This window comes from Heterocephalus glaber, unplaced genomic scaffold, assembly GCF_053883595.1.
Source record: "Heterocephalus glaber isolate CG9 unplaced genomic scaffold, H.glaber_assembly_v1.0 deba00001452, whole genome shotgun sequence".
NCBI classification, from domain to species: domain Eukaryota; kingdom Metazoa; phylum Chordata; class Mammalia; order Rodentia; family Bathyergidae; genus Heterocephalus; species Heterocephalus glaber.
In genome coordinates, this window is record NW_028258302.1 from 8,161,179 (window position 1) to 8,178,655 (window position 17,477).

Sequence of the window (17,477 nt, forward strand, 5' to 3'; positions counted from 1 at the left end):
ACCCCTCCTAACAAAGAATCATCTGGCATAAAATGTCACTGGTATTAAAGTTGAAACATGAATGAAAATTTCCTCAAACCCTAATATGTAATAGAAAGATAGGAAAAGGTAAGTTTTCTCCAGATCAAATATTACTTCAGAGAAATTGCTAATTCATGTTATCTCTACTTCTCTTTCTCTGAACTCATGTCACATGTACAAAACATGGGCTGCCTTCAAATAATTACTGCTATTGTGTAGTCATCCCTTAGACTCCATCCTACATTTCAAAATAATTATAGCATCTGATACAACTTTTTTCTAGTGCAATCACTTCAATGTGATTATCTATAAGGATAATTCAGCTGACTATGACTTCACAGTTACAGAATCCCTATGACTTACCTCCTGAAATAGCAGAGCTCTATCTTTAACCATATTACTCAAAAGTCTAAAACTTGAAATCATGTATAGTCTACAAAGCCTCCTTTACCTTTTATCCATTAACCCAACAAACTGGTTCTCCAAATAAGCCTTCCAAAGATAACCTGTCCAGTAACCCCTCCTGAAAAATTTAAATCCACACCTAACCTATACCTCTTTAGCAGTAACTGCAAAAAGCTCATTATTCTATACCGAGTCAAGACATAAACCTATAAATCCTATAAATGTACCGTAACCCCTTCAATTATAACTGAAGCTATAACCCTTCAGCTATAACTGTATCAATCTCAAATCCTTGAAGACTCATCATTACCTTAATCTTGCATTGAAAACTCACAGTGGTATGAAGAAACAGGGATGATTAAAAGCCTTAATTACTACTCAGGAAAAATTTCATAACTCTTGTTAATGCCTTGCAAAACAATTCAAGTTGCCTCAATCTCCTTTAATCTCCCGTCTTCTTTCACCCTGTCAACAAACCACTTCACTTCTTAAGCACCTCCTCTCTCAAATGAATAATTCAATGTGTAAACAAAAAGAAAGAGTTAAAAAAAAAAAGGTGAAATGTTTACTTGAGCATTTTCAGGTTCATCTTTAATTTTGTCTAGTAGTCCCTGCTGTGGTGCCATTGCTTTGTCATACTCATCATCCAAAGGTTCTTCTTTAATTCTAATATTTGATGCAAAGGAATTCCCCAGTTCCGAACCAATGGATTCTTTATTGGCAAATGGGTAGCTGGAATCCTAAAACACAATATAAAGGATTAATAAGTATTCAAATTTAAAAATTATTCCTCTTCAGGCTTAACCCAAAGAAAATCTCATTGGTAATGAACTCAGTGGACATTCACTACAGTCCCTATGCCTAAAAGTAAATGTGCTATAGATCTAAGTATCAAATACAAATAAAGAACCTAAGAGCTGAGGTTTCTTAGAATGTCTTCAAAGACATCCAACTCAAATAAAGCAAGGTGAAAAAGAAAAAAAAATCAGCACTCTACCTAACACACAGAGTTTAGAAAGTGACATAAAGAAAACTTTGACACTTGCCACAGGTAACAGCAATCTACATACACACTGAAAACTTACCCTAAAGTTTGTTTCTGGGGTTTGTGGTAAATGGGTATGTAATGTTTCTTCAACTTGATTAGCTATTGAAAGAAAAACAAACAAACAAACATATGTATATGAATAACAAATCTTATAGAGTGACCTAGAAAGCTATCATTTGTTCATCACCTCTCTTCCAACACAGATGCTCATTAGAGTGAATTGAGTCCCAAAAAACACCCAGAAGGTGATTTCACTCAAAGTTCTGCACAATATTGGCCTCACCTACCTTTTAGCCTTACTTCATATCTTTTGCTTACTCAAATATAAAGTAATTTTATTCACTACCCTCTGAAAATTACATGTTCTTTATTTTTGCTACTTTTACACCAAGTCTACTCTATCCTAATGTTTATAGTTTTCTAGACTCTGCTCAGATCAAAATTCACCTCTCCTCTACAAATATTCCCTATTCACTAATTTAAAATTTACCTCTCTCTTATGGATACCTAAAACACATTGCTTCCAATATTTCAAAGAAATTTTGTACTGCCTTATGAAAAATTCTTCTAACCATTGTTTTTAATTATAAATAAATTGTATGCTATTAAACTGGTCGCTGACGCTTCTATTTAACTCATCTATCCCTTCTGTTAGATACTATGTTCCTTCAGAACAAAAGACTTCTTTAACTTGTGATATCCTTTCCAGGGATAATAAAAATATAGACTGGACAATATATAGCATAAAATGCATCCTGGCAGTCTTGTATATCATGTATACTCAAAACAGTTGTACTTTTTAACTATACTGGTTTGTTTTTTCTATCCTATTATTTCCTACTGTTGTCAGAAGAAATATAAGGATTGGTATAGTATACTGGCTCTCCTTCACATCAGTTTAACATCTGAGCCTGGTCTGGTGGTACACACCTGTAATCCCAGCACTCCAGAGGCTAAAGGAGGAGGATCACAAGTTGGAGGTCACCCTGGGCTACACAGCAAGTTCAAGGCTGACCTTGACTACACTGCAAGACCCTGTCTCCAAAAACAAAAGAACCAAAAAAAAAAAAAAAAAAACTGTGGAAGGATTACAATTTTCACTACACCATGTTAAGCCCCAAGAATACAAAGATGAATTAAGATACAATCTGCCCTCAAGAAACTCCTGTACTAGGAGGTAAGGCAAAACAACAACAAAAACAGAAGTATAATATTCTGTGACAAGTACTATAAATGTGAGGCATAAACAAAATGCTATGGAATTATAGATAAGGAAACCATTCTTGATTTAGAGTGGTTAGGAATGACTACAAAGTAGAAGAGGTTATGAGTTTGGTATTATTAAATAAGAAATGCTTTTCCAAGCATATACACAAAAAGAGGAAATGACATACAGGCAAACAAAACATAAGAAGAAAGGAAGACACAGAAGAAAATATGTGATATATTCAAGAATGGAACTAGAGCTATAAAGTATGGTATACTGGACAAAGAGGCTCAAAAGAAGCCTCAAGAAACTTCTAAAGCATGAAATATAAATGTTTTTAAAAATTTCCCTAATTTAGACGTATTCATGGGACAGCAGTTTGAATTAGTGCTTACAGCACAAAGAAGTTAAATCCAACTTCAGGTTCCAATGTTCAACCAAAGAAAATGAACGGGTGATTCGAGTATCTTGCCTTCTCATCAAAATATTGCAACCAGGGAAGGGAGAAATGAGGCTTACAGCTATTTTTCAACCATTTATACCATTACCAAAAGTTACTGGGAGAAATTCAGTCACTCTGCAAAGAACAAGGATAAAAGAAAAATGACAAGCTTACAATGAATTTAACTGTTTATATTTCACTTAACATCAAAAGTAATAAAAGCTGTATTATCAGTACTTTGTTACTGTGTTTTAAGGTTCTGTTCCAACAATTATTACCTGCTTTATCAAAAAAACTGCTTTTCAACCTTGAATCCAAATCTTTATGGGGTTTATCCAACTGTTTTTCACGTTCATGATAAGTTAGGTCTCTATTTTTCTCCTTTCCAGAAAATGTCTCTTTGCTGTTTTCTCTTACTAGACTAAAATCTTTCCGTATCGATTTAAAGACAGAAACCTGATCAAACTGTTTAGGAAAGTCTTTTTTAAATTTATTTTGAATTTGTATTTCATTTTCATTGTCTGATTCATGCTGTGTGACTCTTCTCTCTACTTCCAAGCTATCATCAGTATGAATTGAAGAAACAAGATTCTCCTTTGAACTAAAATCCTGTTCATCCTCATTGTCACTACCAACGACTGGAATTCCTGCAAGATCCCCAGAGTTCAAAAAATAATCATCTTCATCCAGCAATGAATTTTCAGATCCTGTTTGATTCGGCATTCCATAAGACATGCTGTCAAGGGTAGGAGTTAGGTTGTGGTCTATATCTTCAGACATTTCTGTATCCATGATACCACCACCTTAAAAAGCAAAATACTGTTTAGACAAATGATAGTGCTAAAGATGACCACAATTATAAGGTCTGTCTGGTAGTTAACCAAATATATTTTTTCTTTTCAAATAAAATATTGATAATATCATCATAGTATTTATTTAACATTTTGATTTAGGTGTGACAGATATTATTATCCCTCAGCTGACAGTTGAGGAAATGGAGAGCCAAAACTTGGAAAACTTCAGGCCAGAAAGGAAGTCAAGGTGATATAGAGAAAAGAGCACCAATCTCAGAATCAGACATATCTGTGTTAAAAGCATAGCATGGTCCTTAAAATCTATGATTCTGGGGAGGAAACTCTTGAAAATCTACATATAAAACTGAATAATACTCACCTTGGAGATTAATTTGTGGTGAGGATTAGTGATAATTATGTATAAAAGGCCTATTAAAGCAGTGACTAAAACACGGAAGGTAATATAAAAATAATTATAATTTTATAATGAACATTCTGGGTAACTGAGCCCAAAATATTCATAGAACCTATGTCCTATAAATCCCATTTTCTGTGCACTAACACCACTACAAACTTAAGTTAATGTTTAAATAGTATTTAAACAAAAATAAAATTTAACCATCGTAAAATTTTTTTGAAACACTGCTTATTGCTCTAACTATATACTAAAGTCTTTCCCACTCAAAAATAAAGGAAACTCCACACCCTAGTATACCACTTTCATTCTTTTCCTTCGCAAACTTGTAGAAACAAAAAAATCTAAGCTTTTTTTTTTCTATTTTGCCTCCTAATGATTAGTCCTTTGAAGTTAATATAATCAGTTCCAACTTCCCATTGAAACTACTCTTAACAACAGCAGAGTCCAGGCCAATTAATTTTTTTTAATCCTTATGCAGCATGTCCCTCCAGGGTAAAATTTCTCTGATTTCTTTGGCACTAGTACTTCTTCCTACCTTTGTAACTGGCCTATTATTTTACAATCCATTTCCACTGTTAATAGTTTCAATATTAGCTTTTCTCCAGGAATCTACTTCTTTTATTTCATATTCACACTGAACAACTTTAGCCATGCATAACCATAACTTGTGCTGATATTCTAATCATTTTAGCTTAGACCTTTCTTTCAAAATTCAGATATCTACATTCAGCTACTACCTCTTATAGGTCTGTAGGTCTTATAGGTCTGATTTACAATCTCTCAACTCAAACTCATCATGCACCAACTCCAAACATACACATCTTCTAATTTCTTCATTTGATTAGTAGATTCACTAAAGGAGCAGTTGCTCAAGACAGAAAGAACAAGTATTTCAATTCTCTTCCTGTACTAGTGCAGTATCTTCATCAATGCACTAAATCGATATAAATATCTAGGAAATAAATATATTCTTACAAGCTCTATGTCTAAACCATATTTAATTGGTCCATAAGAAGGCACACTGGAACTAATGAAAAACAGAGTAAAGTAAGGAAGGAAAATATTAATGGCACTGGAATCTTTGTTTTTTTAAATCTGTTCCTAAGACTCAGATAAATGATGATGTGTTTGGTTTTCAACCCTTGCAGAGATGCCATGATCCAATTAGTTCCTCTTTTTGTTTAAGTTATTTGTAACTAAGTCCTAACTATAAAGCCTACATGAAAGATTTCCTCAAATTGTCCTCTCCATAGAGACACCAATATTACCTTTCTCAAATACAAATCAGCCAGGCAGGGTGGGACATGCCTGTAATCCCAGCACTCAGGAGGCTGAGGCAGGAGGATCACCGTGACTTCAAGGCTAGCCAAGGCTACATAGCAAGTTCAGCACCAGCCTGAACTACACAGCAAGACTGTTTTCAAAAAGATCATTCCATATTATCCCCTCCAGTAAGATCTAACAGTAGCTCCCCAATGCCTAAGTACTGATTCACTCATTCAGCATGAATTCTGTGGTAAGTACTATCTTAGATGCTAAGGATAAAATGATGGGAAAAAATGGTAACAATTCCTGTTGCTCAAGAGCTAGAAAAAAGTAAAACAGAAAAATAAGAAATATTCTAATGATGAACAAATAAAATCTGAGTTCACATGATGTCACAGTGAGGGAGAAGGGGCTTTCTCTTAAAAAAAAAAAAAAGGGGCCAGGGATTTAGCTCAGTGGCAACACACCTGCCTCACAAGCACAAGGTCCTGAGTTCGATCCCTGGTACCAAAAAAAGAGAAATACTTAACAATAAATATAGAGAAAATAACAGATTTGGAATAATCACTTTTTCCTATTTTCTAAAATAATCAATTCAGATAACAGAACATAAAATGCTGAAACCTTGAAGAATATGCCATGTGTGGTACTGTGTGCCTGTAATCCAGACACTCCAGGAGTCTGGAACAGGAGAATCTCAAGACCACCCTGGGTAAATCAGCAATTTAGTGAAATCCTGTATCACATTTTTTTCATTAAGTTTATTGGTACATTTTAGGTATACAATACAGTTACATTCATCATTGGGATCTTGTATCTTTACATGATGTATCTTGGTTCTTAATTTTTTTCCCATTCCCCTGCCCCTGTATTACATTTTTTTTTTTTTTGGTACCAGGGATCGAACTCGGGTCCTTGCGCTTGCAAGGCAAGCGGCAGAACCACTGAGCTAAATCCCTGGCCCTGTATTACATTTTTTAAAAACTTTAAAAATTGGGTGGGGATGCTGGACAGGTAGCTCAGTGAAAATACCCAGTATTCAATATCCACTGTGTTCAATACCCAGTATGGGGGTGGGGTGGAGGGAGAACAAACAAAAAAAAATTTTTTTGATGTCTTACAGGTGAAGCATTATCATATCTGTAACTTGCTTTCTCAAATCATACCTCACAAGAGAAACAGGGAGGGAAGGGGGGCAAAGTATGGTATTAAAAACACTGGCTGTCTTATTTTAATTATTCCTTTTATTTGGAAATTCTCATAATAAGAGAAGATTCAGGAGAAAATATAAATACAGAGGCACAGTATAAACACACACACATACACACACACACACACACACCTAGCAGACTGTTGGCACTTAAAGATAAGGATTAGAGCCTTTCCTATTCAACATTTTATCCTTATAAACAAGCCACAGAGCAAATGCTCTGTAACTGTTTCATCTTGAATGGTGAGCAGTTTAAGTCATACAGACAACAACAAAAAAATTATACTACATGCAACCTTTCATATCTCTACATTTAAATTCAGGTTATAGTATCACGGGAAAGAGACAGACACCAAGAAATACTGGAGCCTTCATTTTTTTTTGGGGGGGGGTACCAGGGATCGAACTCAGGACCTTCCACTTGCAAGGCAGGCGGCAGAACCACTGAGCTACATCCCCGGCACTGGATCCTTAATTCATACCAAAATAACTTTCAGATAAGATGGTTAAAAAAAAATTTTTAAGCCACAAAAGAATTATTTTGAAATCAATTTTATTGGTATACCTTAGATATACATAATGATCACACTGATCATAGGGAATTTGTACCTATACATAATATATCTTGATTCTTCTTTATTTCCACATTCCTCTCCCCTCCCTTCTATATCCTTCTTCCCCTTATTTACAAAAGCTTTGTTTCCATTCCTTTCCCTTCTATTCTTTTTTTTTCTTTTCCCTTCCTTACCTCCCTCCTCCCTCCTATCTTGTCCCTTTCCCATTTGAACATTTTCTTCCTATTTCCCAATATCTACTATACATTTTGTTCCTTATTTACCCTTTTGGTTTCTCACTCAAGAGAAACAATGATATTTAAACATGTATGTCCAATTTATTTCACTGGAGTATGGTCTCAATGTGCATCCATTTACCTAAAAATGTCTCAAGTTTATCCTTCTTTATGGCAGAGCAGTTATTTTTAAGTCATAAAGTAAAAACAAGCCTTTCTAATGATGACAAAATGCAGAAGAAAAGAATAATTTATTGAATAAAACATCAACTGTGACTACAAAAATTCCTAAAGAGAAGTAAACTACATCAAGAGAGAGACTGAAAAGACTGCACTGCACTACATACAAAGGGTAATATCCTTAATTGATAAACTCATTGTTCAATAAGGAAAGAGATAACCAACCAAATATAAAGAGTTTAAACATGTATTTCACAAACAGGGTAATTCCAAGGATCAAAAAGAGAAATGCAAATCGATAATGCAATGATATACCATGTTCACAGATGTTGGTAAATGACAAAAGGTTCTGATGACTCTTTCAACAATGCTACAAGCTAAAGTTGGCAAACTATGCCCCAAAACCAAAAATTGTATTTAGGAGTTGTGGAAGAAACCATATGAGGGATACAAGGTAACAAATATTTACTGTCTGATCCTTAACAAAAATACTTGGCAACCTTTATAGTCAAAACATACTAGTTGGAATAAAAACTTCTCCAAAACTAATAAAGAGAAGTTACACAGTATTTATGATACTCTGAATGTACATACCTCTGGACCTAACAATACTTTTAAGATTTACCCTGAAGGCCAGACGTGGTGACACATGCCTGTAATCCCAGCACTCAAGCCTGAGGCAGGAGGATTGTAACTAGTACAAGGCCAGCCAGGGCTACATAGTGAGTTCAGGCCAGCCTGGATGACATGGCAAGATCCTGTCTCAAAATACCACCCACCCACCCCCACACACACACAGAAAAGATTTACTCTGCAGGTATAATCACATTTTTAAAAATCTATAAAAAAGTTATAGCAGCAAAAGACTGGAAAAAGCCTACTATTTGTTCACCAGTGAGGTTACATTAATTATAGTACTTGCATACCTACAGCAGAATATTATATTAAAAGAATGAGGCAAAAAGTGAGAATCTTCCACTTTTGGGTACTTTATAGCCTATGCTGGAATGCAGTGCAGGTTACTAGAAAGAAATGGTTGGGGAGAATGAGAAAACCAGTTTCCTACAGCTTGGAACTCTCCTGGCACTCACGCTGGGCTTGGTGGTGAAGAGTTTCACAGAGCACCAACCTCCGCCATGATGACAGTCTATGACAGATCAAAAACCCACTTCTAATCAAATCTAAACTCAGACAAAATAAGAACATCACCCAGCTGCCTGAGTGACCAGACATCCCTGTATGGTAGCCAGTGTCTGCTTTTAAAAAAAAGTTAACTGTACCCCAGTACCAAAAAAAAAAAAAAAAATTAACTGTAGCCTTAGGCGTGATCTTTCATTCTACCTGTTTTTTAAGTAAGATCTGTTAAAATACCCAATACAGCTGTAGATTAAAGGCTATAAACACACACACGAAAAAAAGAATGACGCAGGTTTACATGTTCCTAAGATCAACTGAGGGAGCATAAAACATACATAAAATACTATGTATACATAAAAGACTACTGCTACATAAAAAATATTTTATTGGTTTTCTATGAGAAGCAAAATTGGATGACTGGAAGAAACACTTCAAATATAACCACTTCTTTCACTAAGTTTTGAAGCACACACATATTATCTATTTAAAATTTTAAAATATTTGATTATGCACTGCATATTTAAAGCTTTCTTAGAGATGTCAATTTCTAATAAAATGTTTATTTTGTGATGTTCTTATCAAACAATAAAATCTTAGAATTTTTCTCACCTTAGTGGTCCATATAACCAAATGAAGGAAATTAACTTCTGTTTCACAAGGCCTGTATCTATGAACAAAACAGCCCCATAGTCACAGTAGCTAAAACACTTGAAAGCAAAAATATCTCATAGAAGATTCCTGGCTTTTATACTAAAGGAGTTAAACGTGTGCCATCACAAAATATGCGGAAGGCAGGTGTGGTGGTAGATGCCTGTAATCCCAGCACTCAGGAGGCTGAGGCAAGACTGCCATGAGTTCAAGGCCAGTGAGGGCTACATAGTGAGTTCAAAGCCAGTCTGAATTACACAGCAAGATCCTGTCTCAAAAAACAAAACAAAACAAAAGGCTGAATTGGTATACTTATGATATCAAACTGAAATCACTTGAGGAACTGTAACTATTGTTTGGCTTGTCTTCTCACACAAGCATCAAGCCTAAAGATTCTGTTTTTGGGTGGGTGCCTCCATGTACTATGGAGATAAAATAGGCTTTAGCACCACAGATTAGAAAACGGGGCTGTAATGAACCTGAATAAATAAAGTCATCAGAGTAACCCTTAAGGTACCACTACCATCATACATTTTCCATGTATCTCTTAGTGACATCCCTAGAATTTACTACCCTCAACAAGTGATCCACTTGCTCTCTCATTCCTTCAGAAATGTACTGTTCTATGCCCAAAGACTACAAAAGCATCTTGCTCTCATCATTTCTTCAGACTTTACTCTCTTCTGAAGGTCCCTATTTACACATAAAATCATTAAAACTTGTATGCTTAATTTAATTTAAAAAGGCCTTAAGAGTGCCGGGGACATAGCTCAGTGGCACCATGCCTGCCTGGCAAGCACAAAGTTCCGAGTTCGATCCCCATTACCAAAAACAAACAAAATGACCGGAGGAGCCAGGAGTTGTGGTGCACATCTGTAATCCCAGCACTTGGGAAACTGAGGCAAGAGGATCATGAGTTCAAGGTCAGCCTAGGCTACATGATAAGTTCAAGGCCAGTCTGGACTACATAGTGAGATCATCTCAAAAAAAAAACAAAAGAAAGGCCTGAGGATGTGGCCTAATGGTAGAACATCCGCCAAACAAACACCCAGGGGGAGAGGGGGTGATTCTTGCCAAGTAATGAGGAAGAAATTTGGGATTCATCAATAAAGAGATGGCACTCAAAATCACAAGACTAGTTAATATCACATAGTGAGCTGTTTTACAACAGATGGTAAAAAGCAGAATCCTAAGCTACTTCAACAGTTAAAAATTCAGTAGACCACCACTCCGGAAGCTGATCCAGGAGGACTGCCACGAGTTTGACGCCAGCCTGGGCTACATAGTGAGACCCTGTCTCAAAGTACCATCCCCCTCAAAAAAAAAAACAACCCAGTAAAAAGAAAATAATCAGAAAAATTTACTAAGATGGAAGAGCCAATAAGGTAAGAGGAAAAGGGGAATGAATATTATATTAACATGACTGGTAAAAATAAAGATTGAGGATTTATCATTATTATTACTGACAAAGTTAAAATGAACTTCTAACTGCACAGGAGATATATCAGTGGTAAAATAAGTGCACAAGCCAGCGGGGTGATCTCAATAGAGACTGAGAGGAGATAACTCAAGAACCATACATATTGGTAACTCTTCAAAGGAATTTTACTCTAAACGAAAGAACATGAAACTAAACAAAAACCTGGAGTCAGTATAGACTTTTTGACCATTTTAAATTTTTCTGCCGATGAGAATTTTTTCTTTTTTTTTTTTTGGTACCGGGGATCGAACTCGGGTCCTTGCACTTGCGCAGCAGGTGGCAAAACCACTGAGCTAAATCCCCGGCCCGAGAATTTTTTCTTTAAAGATGGAGAATATTATACTTTTGTAGTATGCCCACGAAAATGTGTTAATACCACAAGGGTATTAACAGAGCTAGGTGTGGTGACACAGACCTGTAGTTCCTGTAGATATTCAGAAGGCCGTGACAGGAGGATAACAGGTTTGAGGCCAGTCTAACCTCAACTTAGCAAGCCACACTGTCTCACAATAAAAAATAAAAAGATCTGGGGATATAGCTCAGTAGTCCACTGGCTTCAATCCCCAGGGAGGATTTGGGGTGTGAGTATGTGTTTGCATGAGTGTGTGCATTAAGGGGGAAACTAATATGTTCAGGATGTAAATCTTTGTACAACAAAGGCTGTAATTAGTAAAATGGGTAAAATGCAGGTTAGATTTTGTGAAAGAAGAATTAAAGTTATTTTAAGCAATTTAAGTACAATATTTGATAATGAGAGCAAATGTCATTATGCCAGGTAAAGTCAACTTTTACTCTTTCCCCTTATGCTTAGTCCTGGCCTTAGTAGTATACTAATATTTCTATGATATATACTTTTTTCAAAATTTTATTTTTGAGGGCACATGTTTGCAGTACATAATGATTATATTCATTGTGGAGAGTTGGTACGTGCACATAACACACATTAATTCTTTTTACACCCCTTTTTCCTTCCCTCTCCCCCATCCCTCCCTCTATTGGGACTGTTCCCATCTGCTAAAGATCTGTCTTGCTGTTTACTATTACTTATCTTTTATTTCTATGTATATATTTCATTTTAAGGTACTAACACCAAGAAACTCAATTACCATATAAATGACCATTGTGAAAGGACTGTTACTTTCTGTTCTACTACTTAATTCCTCCTGTACAGTTTTTGTACATTTTTGTTTTTAATCAAAGTACAATTTTCAGAAATAAAGTAGTATCAACTATAATTTCAACTTTTTAAAAAAAATCACAATTCTACAATTTCCTGAGGCTGTTACCTTTCTCTGTTATATAAAGGAACACAGAATCAAAGAAAACTCCTAGGAAAGCAAAAACAAACAATAAACATAAAAATGAGATAACCTAAGTACATTTTAAATAAAAATTCAAATCAGCACTTTGTCTTATCACAAGGGATGACTTGATTGTTGTTGCCATTCAATGTAATACAAGCTACTAAATAATAAAAGCCTCTTTAATCTATGAGATCGCAAAATGTAGTTCAACAGTTAATCAACATTGATATAAAGCAAGAAACCATTAAACATGAAACATAAATGCTTTACACATTTATTTTACTTGAGACATACAGAAGCACATTTGCCAATCCTTTGATAACTAGCCTAGATTCTGATGACAGCTATGCTCATTGATTTCTTTCTTAAATAAGTAACTGTGAGGTCATCTTCAGAAATGCAATTGACTTTCTTTAAAGGGAAATTATAAAGACACACATACTCGCAGGTTTTTACTGATTTATGTAGTCTAAGGGATTCAGATTATTCACAGAAACAAAAGCTCACTTTTTAAACATTTCATTAGTGTAAAAAATGGCATAATTAAAACGATATACTTAGGATCACAAATACCACTATAATAAGTAAGTGGTTCTGGCACCTGCCTCACAAGCACAAGGTCCCGAATTCAATCCCCAGTACCGAAAAAAAAAAACAAAAAAAAAAACACCAAAAAACCACAGAAAGTATAGGAACAAATAAAACTGATACCAGGAACACATGCCAAGTTGTATGGTCTGCAACTACTAGATGCTCTCTAAGTCAGATTCTTTCCTAAGCCAACAAAGTGAGTCTTATACAGTACACCTGTGAAAGTTCAGAACCTGAATGTTTGAAAGTCAGGGACTTCCTGTACTAGATGGTCCTCAATAGCCACTCCAGCTTTCGCCTTAGTTAACAGATCCTAATTCTCATCATGGCACACTTACAATGGGAATCCTATTTAAGATCCTAGGCTGAGACTCTTAAGTTACTAATAGGCCAGTAACCAACAGAAAACTTTTCATGAAAATGGAGTAACACCTAGAACACAAAATTTCAAACTACAAGTACGATTAAATTAGTGAGCTATGCCCAGAATTCTTTTTAAATGGACTAAAACAGAAAGCAAAGTGCATCATACATAATAACAACAAGCAATCCTGCAGAAAACATTTGTGAGCACACAAGTATATGTCTTAATGTAAAACATATATATATATATTTTTTGGTACTGGGAATCAAACTCAGGACCTTGTGCTTGCAAGGCAGGCACGTGCCACTGAGTTAAATCCCCGGCTATAAAACATATTTCTAACAGTGCTGCAAAACTTTATAAAGTTTGAAGCCACCAGAATATTTAAACCAATTTGATTATAACATACTAAAAAGGTGATTAACAAATGTTAACACTTAAATATTTTTTTTATATGGCCAGGGATTTAGCTCAGTGGTTTTGCTGCCTGCTGCACAAGCACAAGGACCCGAGTTTGATCCCCGGTACCAAAAAAAATTTTTTTTTATAAAATCAGTTTGATTTTACCAATTTTAATAGTCTATTTTATTATGCTGTTAAAGTATACTCAGTGCCCAGGAGTATATATCCATGGTAAGGGATTTGCTTAGCAGGCATAAGGCCATGAGTTCAACTCCCAGCACCAAAACAACGAATAGAGTACACTATAAAACCTTTTATGGAACAGATAATCATGTTTCTTCACTATGAGGACAACCAAAAACACCAGATTATGATCAATGATGCCAGTAATGCTATGAGAAAAATGATTACGAAGTCAGAGATACATATGAACTCATACAAACATATAATATGTATGTAAAAACTGCCAATGTTCTATTGAAACTGAAGCATATAACTACAAAATGATATTATATATTTTATAGAATAAATTTTTTTTTGGTAGTGTTGAGGATGAAACCCAGGGTCTCATGCATGATAAGCAAGCACTGTACCACTGAGCTAAGCTCCAGCCTGAAAACTTAGATGTACTATAACATTACAATATTTCAGAGAGCATATTACTTTTATAAGCAGAATAAAAAGAAATTGTAACAAAAATAAAAGGCAAAAGTAATTTACACCAATGGTTGCAGATGCAAAATACCAAAGAGGTATAAGGAGACAATTCCAACTTTGCTCCAATCATTAATTCTCCAAAAACATTCTTGCTAACTTCTCTCTTCTAACTAAAAAAATTTCTCAGGCCAGGGATTTAGCTCAGTGGTGCTGCATGTGCCTCACAAGCACAAGGTCCTAAGTTTGATCCCAAGTACAAAAAGAATTTTTTTTCTGTAATATAGTTAACATTATCTATATAATGATTTTTAATTTTTGTTTTACTTCCTTGCCACCCAAGATTTAGCTAGTTATCTCTTTCTATTCATATAAACAAGGATCTGTCCAACTCTAGAACCTAACTTTTAATCTCACACTTTATAATCCAGACAAAACACAATGTTACAATAATTTTTTGGTACCAGAGATCGAACTCAGGTCCTTGCACTTACGCAGCAGGCGGCAAAACCACTGAGCTAAATCCCCGGCCTGTTACAATAATTTTTAAGGGCTTTATAATTGTAGAGACACAGCAACTTGTAGTTTTTCCCCCACAGAAAATTAGTACAGTAATTAATTATTACTTTCATGAGCTCATTAAACACATGACATACCACTTCTACTAGCTCACATAAAAATGGCCAATAGAGATGTTTTAAAAAGAAAGAAAAAACTTATTCAAATAACTATTGATAAGGTTAGTAAAACACAGCCCTTGATTGAAAGCAATTTTTTAATGATGCCTAAGTGAAGAATAATTTCTGTGTGGGCATGCATGTGTGTTACTGGGGATTGAACCGAGGGCCTGGTATAGTACAGGCAACTGAGCAATAACTGAGCTATAACTCCCACTGAGCTGTAACCCCATCTCTTTTTATTTTTTATTTGACAAACGATCTCACTAATTGGTCAGGCTGGCCTCAAACTCATGATACTCCTACTTCAGCCTCCCCAGTTGCTGGGACCACAGGTGTGCAACCAACGTGTTACAAATGTTTAAAAAATACAAAGGACCCTGAGTAAATTCCAAACACCACAATCAGTCAATCAGTCAATCAACTGTGTTAAAGAGAATAGTAACAAGGCCAGGGATTTAGCTCAGTGGTTCCACCGCCTGCCCCGCAAGCACAAGATCCCAAGTTTCAATCCCTGGTACCAAAAAAAAAGAGAGAGAGAGAGAGAGAAAAGTAACAATAATAATATGTAACAAGTCATGTTTGTTGGGCCATGACAAGTAAAGTCTAAATATTTACTACTTGGCTCTTGATGAAAAATGCTTCTGACCCTTATAGGAATATTGTTTTATGTGGTTCACATGGTACAAAAAAATTTTAAAGGGGATTATGTTAAACAAAGTGAACTAAACAGCCTAAACAACTGCTGAGGTCAATCATTACAGAACTATTTCTGGGTTAAATTCAAAATTATTTAGAATTGCAAATGGTGCACTAGCTACAATATGAATTATGAAACACTCCACGTCCAATCACAGTAGGGGCAATGGCCTCAGAATAATCCTTCTGCTGTAATTAACTAAAAACTAGATAAAACATAAGTCTTTTCAGAATATAAACAAGCAACACGTGACTATGATATCCAAAAAAAGGAAACAAATGAAGTGAGCACTAAGTTCACGTTGGCTTTAATTCTGTGAATAATTAGCAAACTCTAGCACAGTGAGGAAAATCTCAAGCAGAGTATACCAGTCTGTCTATGGAGGAGACAAGAGACAGAAGCTTAAGAAAGTTTCAGCAGTTGGTATCTGCAGGACAAACTTCTGGAGAAAACACAAATAAACAGAAAAGAGGCACTTAAAATTCCTTAACTGTGCAAGCTGCATGTGCACAGGGTGTAAGTCTACAAGACTGAACATGGAACTACCAATGAGGTGTAAGAAGAAAAATTACTGGTGTTCCCACAAGGTTAAGAATACTTTTGAACTGTGTTTAACATAAACAATGAGACTCTGTAACTCAATAAACTCTGGTACATCTAAACAATAAAATATAACTGCTTAAAATACAAAGAAGTGGTATTAATCCTTTATTAAAAAAAAAATAGAAGAATCTCAAATACATACTACCAAATGAAAGAAGCCAATGTGAAAAGCCTATATACTCCATGATTCTAACTATATGACATTCTGAAAAAGGTAAAATGGTGTAAACATAAAAAGATCAGTGATTGGGCCAGGGATTTAGCTCAGTGGTTTCGCCACCTGCTGCGCAAGCACAAGGACCCGAGTTCAATCCCCGGTACCAAAAAAAAAAAAAAAAATCAGTGATTTCTATGGGTTGGAGAGAAATAAAGATGAACATGCTGAACACAGAAGAGTTCTACAGCAGTAAAATTATTCCATATAATACTACCATGATAGATTAATACCATGATACATCAATCAAAATTAGAGACTATGAATAATAACAACAGATCAATGTAGGTTCACTGATTTTGGCAAATGTACCTCTACGGTCTAAGATCTGTGGGGATGGGTATAAAAAAGGCATGAGAATTCTCTGTATTTTGTCACTCAATTTTGTTGTGAGCTTAAAACTGGTCTAAAAATTAATCTTGTCTTAAGAAAGTAAAAAGAGACCTTGTCAAATACCTGGGACAATCAGAAGAGAAACATCACTCATTAAGAACAGGGTTAAAAAAAAAAAGAACAGGGCCACGGATTTAGCTCAGTGGTTCCACCGCCTGCCTCACAAACTAAGGACTGGAGTTCAATCCCCGGTACAAAAAAAAAAAAAAAGAACAGGACTAAGGGCGAGGAATTTAGCTCAGTCATGCAGCGCCTGCCTAAGGTCCTGAGTTTGAATTCTGAAACCAAAAAAAAATAAAAGAACAGGGTTAAAGTAGGTGTGGTGGTGCATGCCTAGGAAGGCTGAGACAGGAGGATCACTGCAAGTTTGCCTGGATTATACAGTGAGTTCAAGACCAGATTAAACTTCATAGTGAGACCCTGTCTCAAAAGAAACAAAAGCAAAAGCAAAAACAAAACAGGGTTAAACTAACCCTACAATGAAGTGAACCCTAGAGGTGCTGTCATAGGGTTAAAAACCACATCTCAG

The 17,477-nt window shown here is 35.4% G+C and overlaps 1 protein-coding gene across 13 annotated transcripts in view; it reads right to left on the reverse strand.

Annotated features, from left to right (window-relative positions):
• Zmym4 (zinc finger MYM-type containing 4) overlaps positions 1-17,477 on the reverse strand; it is a 171,752-nt gene that overhangs the window by 74,832 nt on the left and 79,443 nt on the right. For 9 of the 13 annotated variants that reach the window (XM_087215310.1, XM_087215309.1, XM_087215308.1 and 6 more), the window contains 3 exons: positions 3,402-3,926; positions 1,512-1,573; positions 996-1,166 (listed from right to left, as the gene is read on the reverse strand). The exons of 1 other annotated variant lie outside the window; for it this stretch is intronic. In XM_087215310.1, the coding sequence (XP_087071436.1) occupies positions 996-1,166; positions 1,512-1,573; positions 3,402-3,926 (758 nt within the window). Of the gene's footprint in view, positions 1-995; positions 1,167-1,511; positions 1,574-3,076; positions 3,259-3,401; positions 3,927-17,477 lie in introns of those variants that run through there. 3 more of the 13 variants (XM_087215315.1, XM_087215314.1, XM_087215316.1) reach the window with 2 other exon arrangements.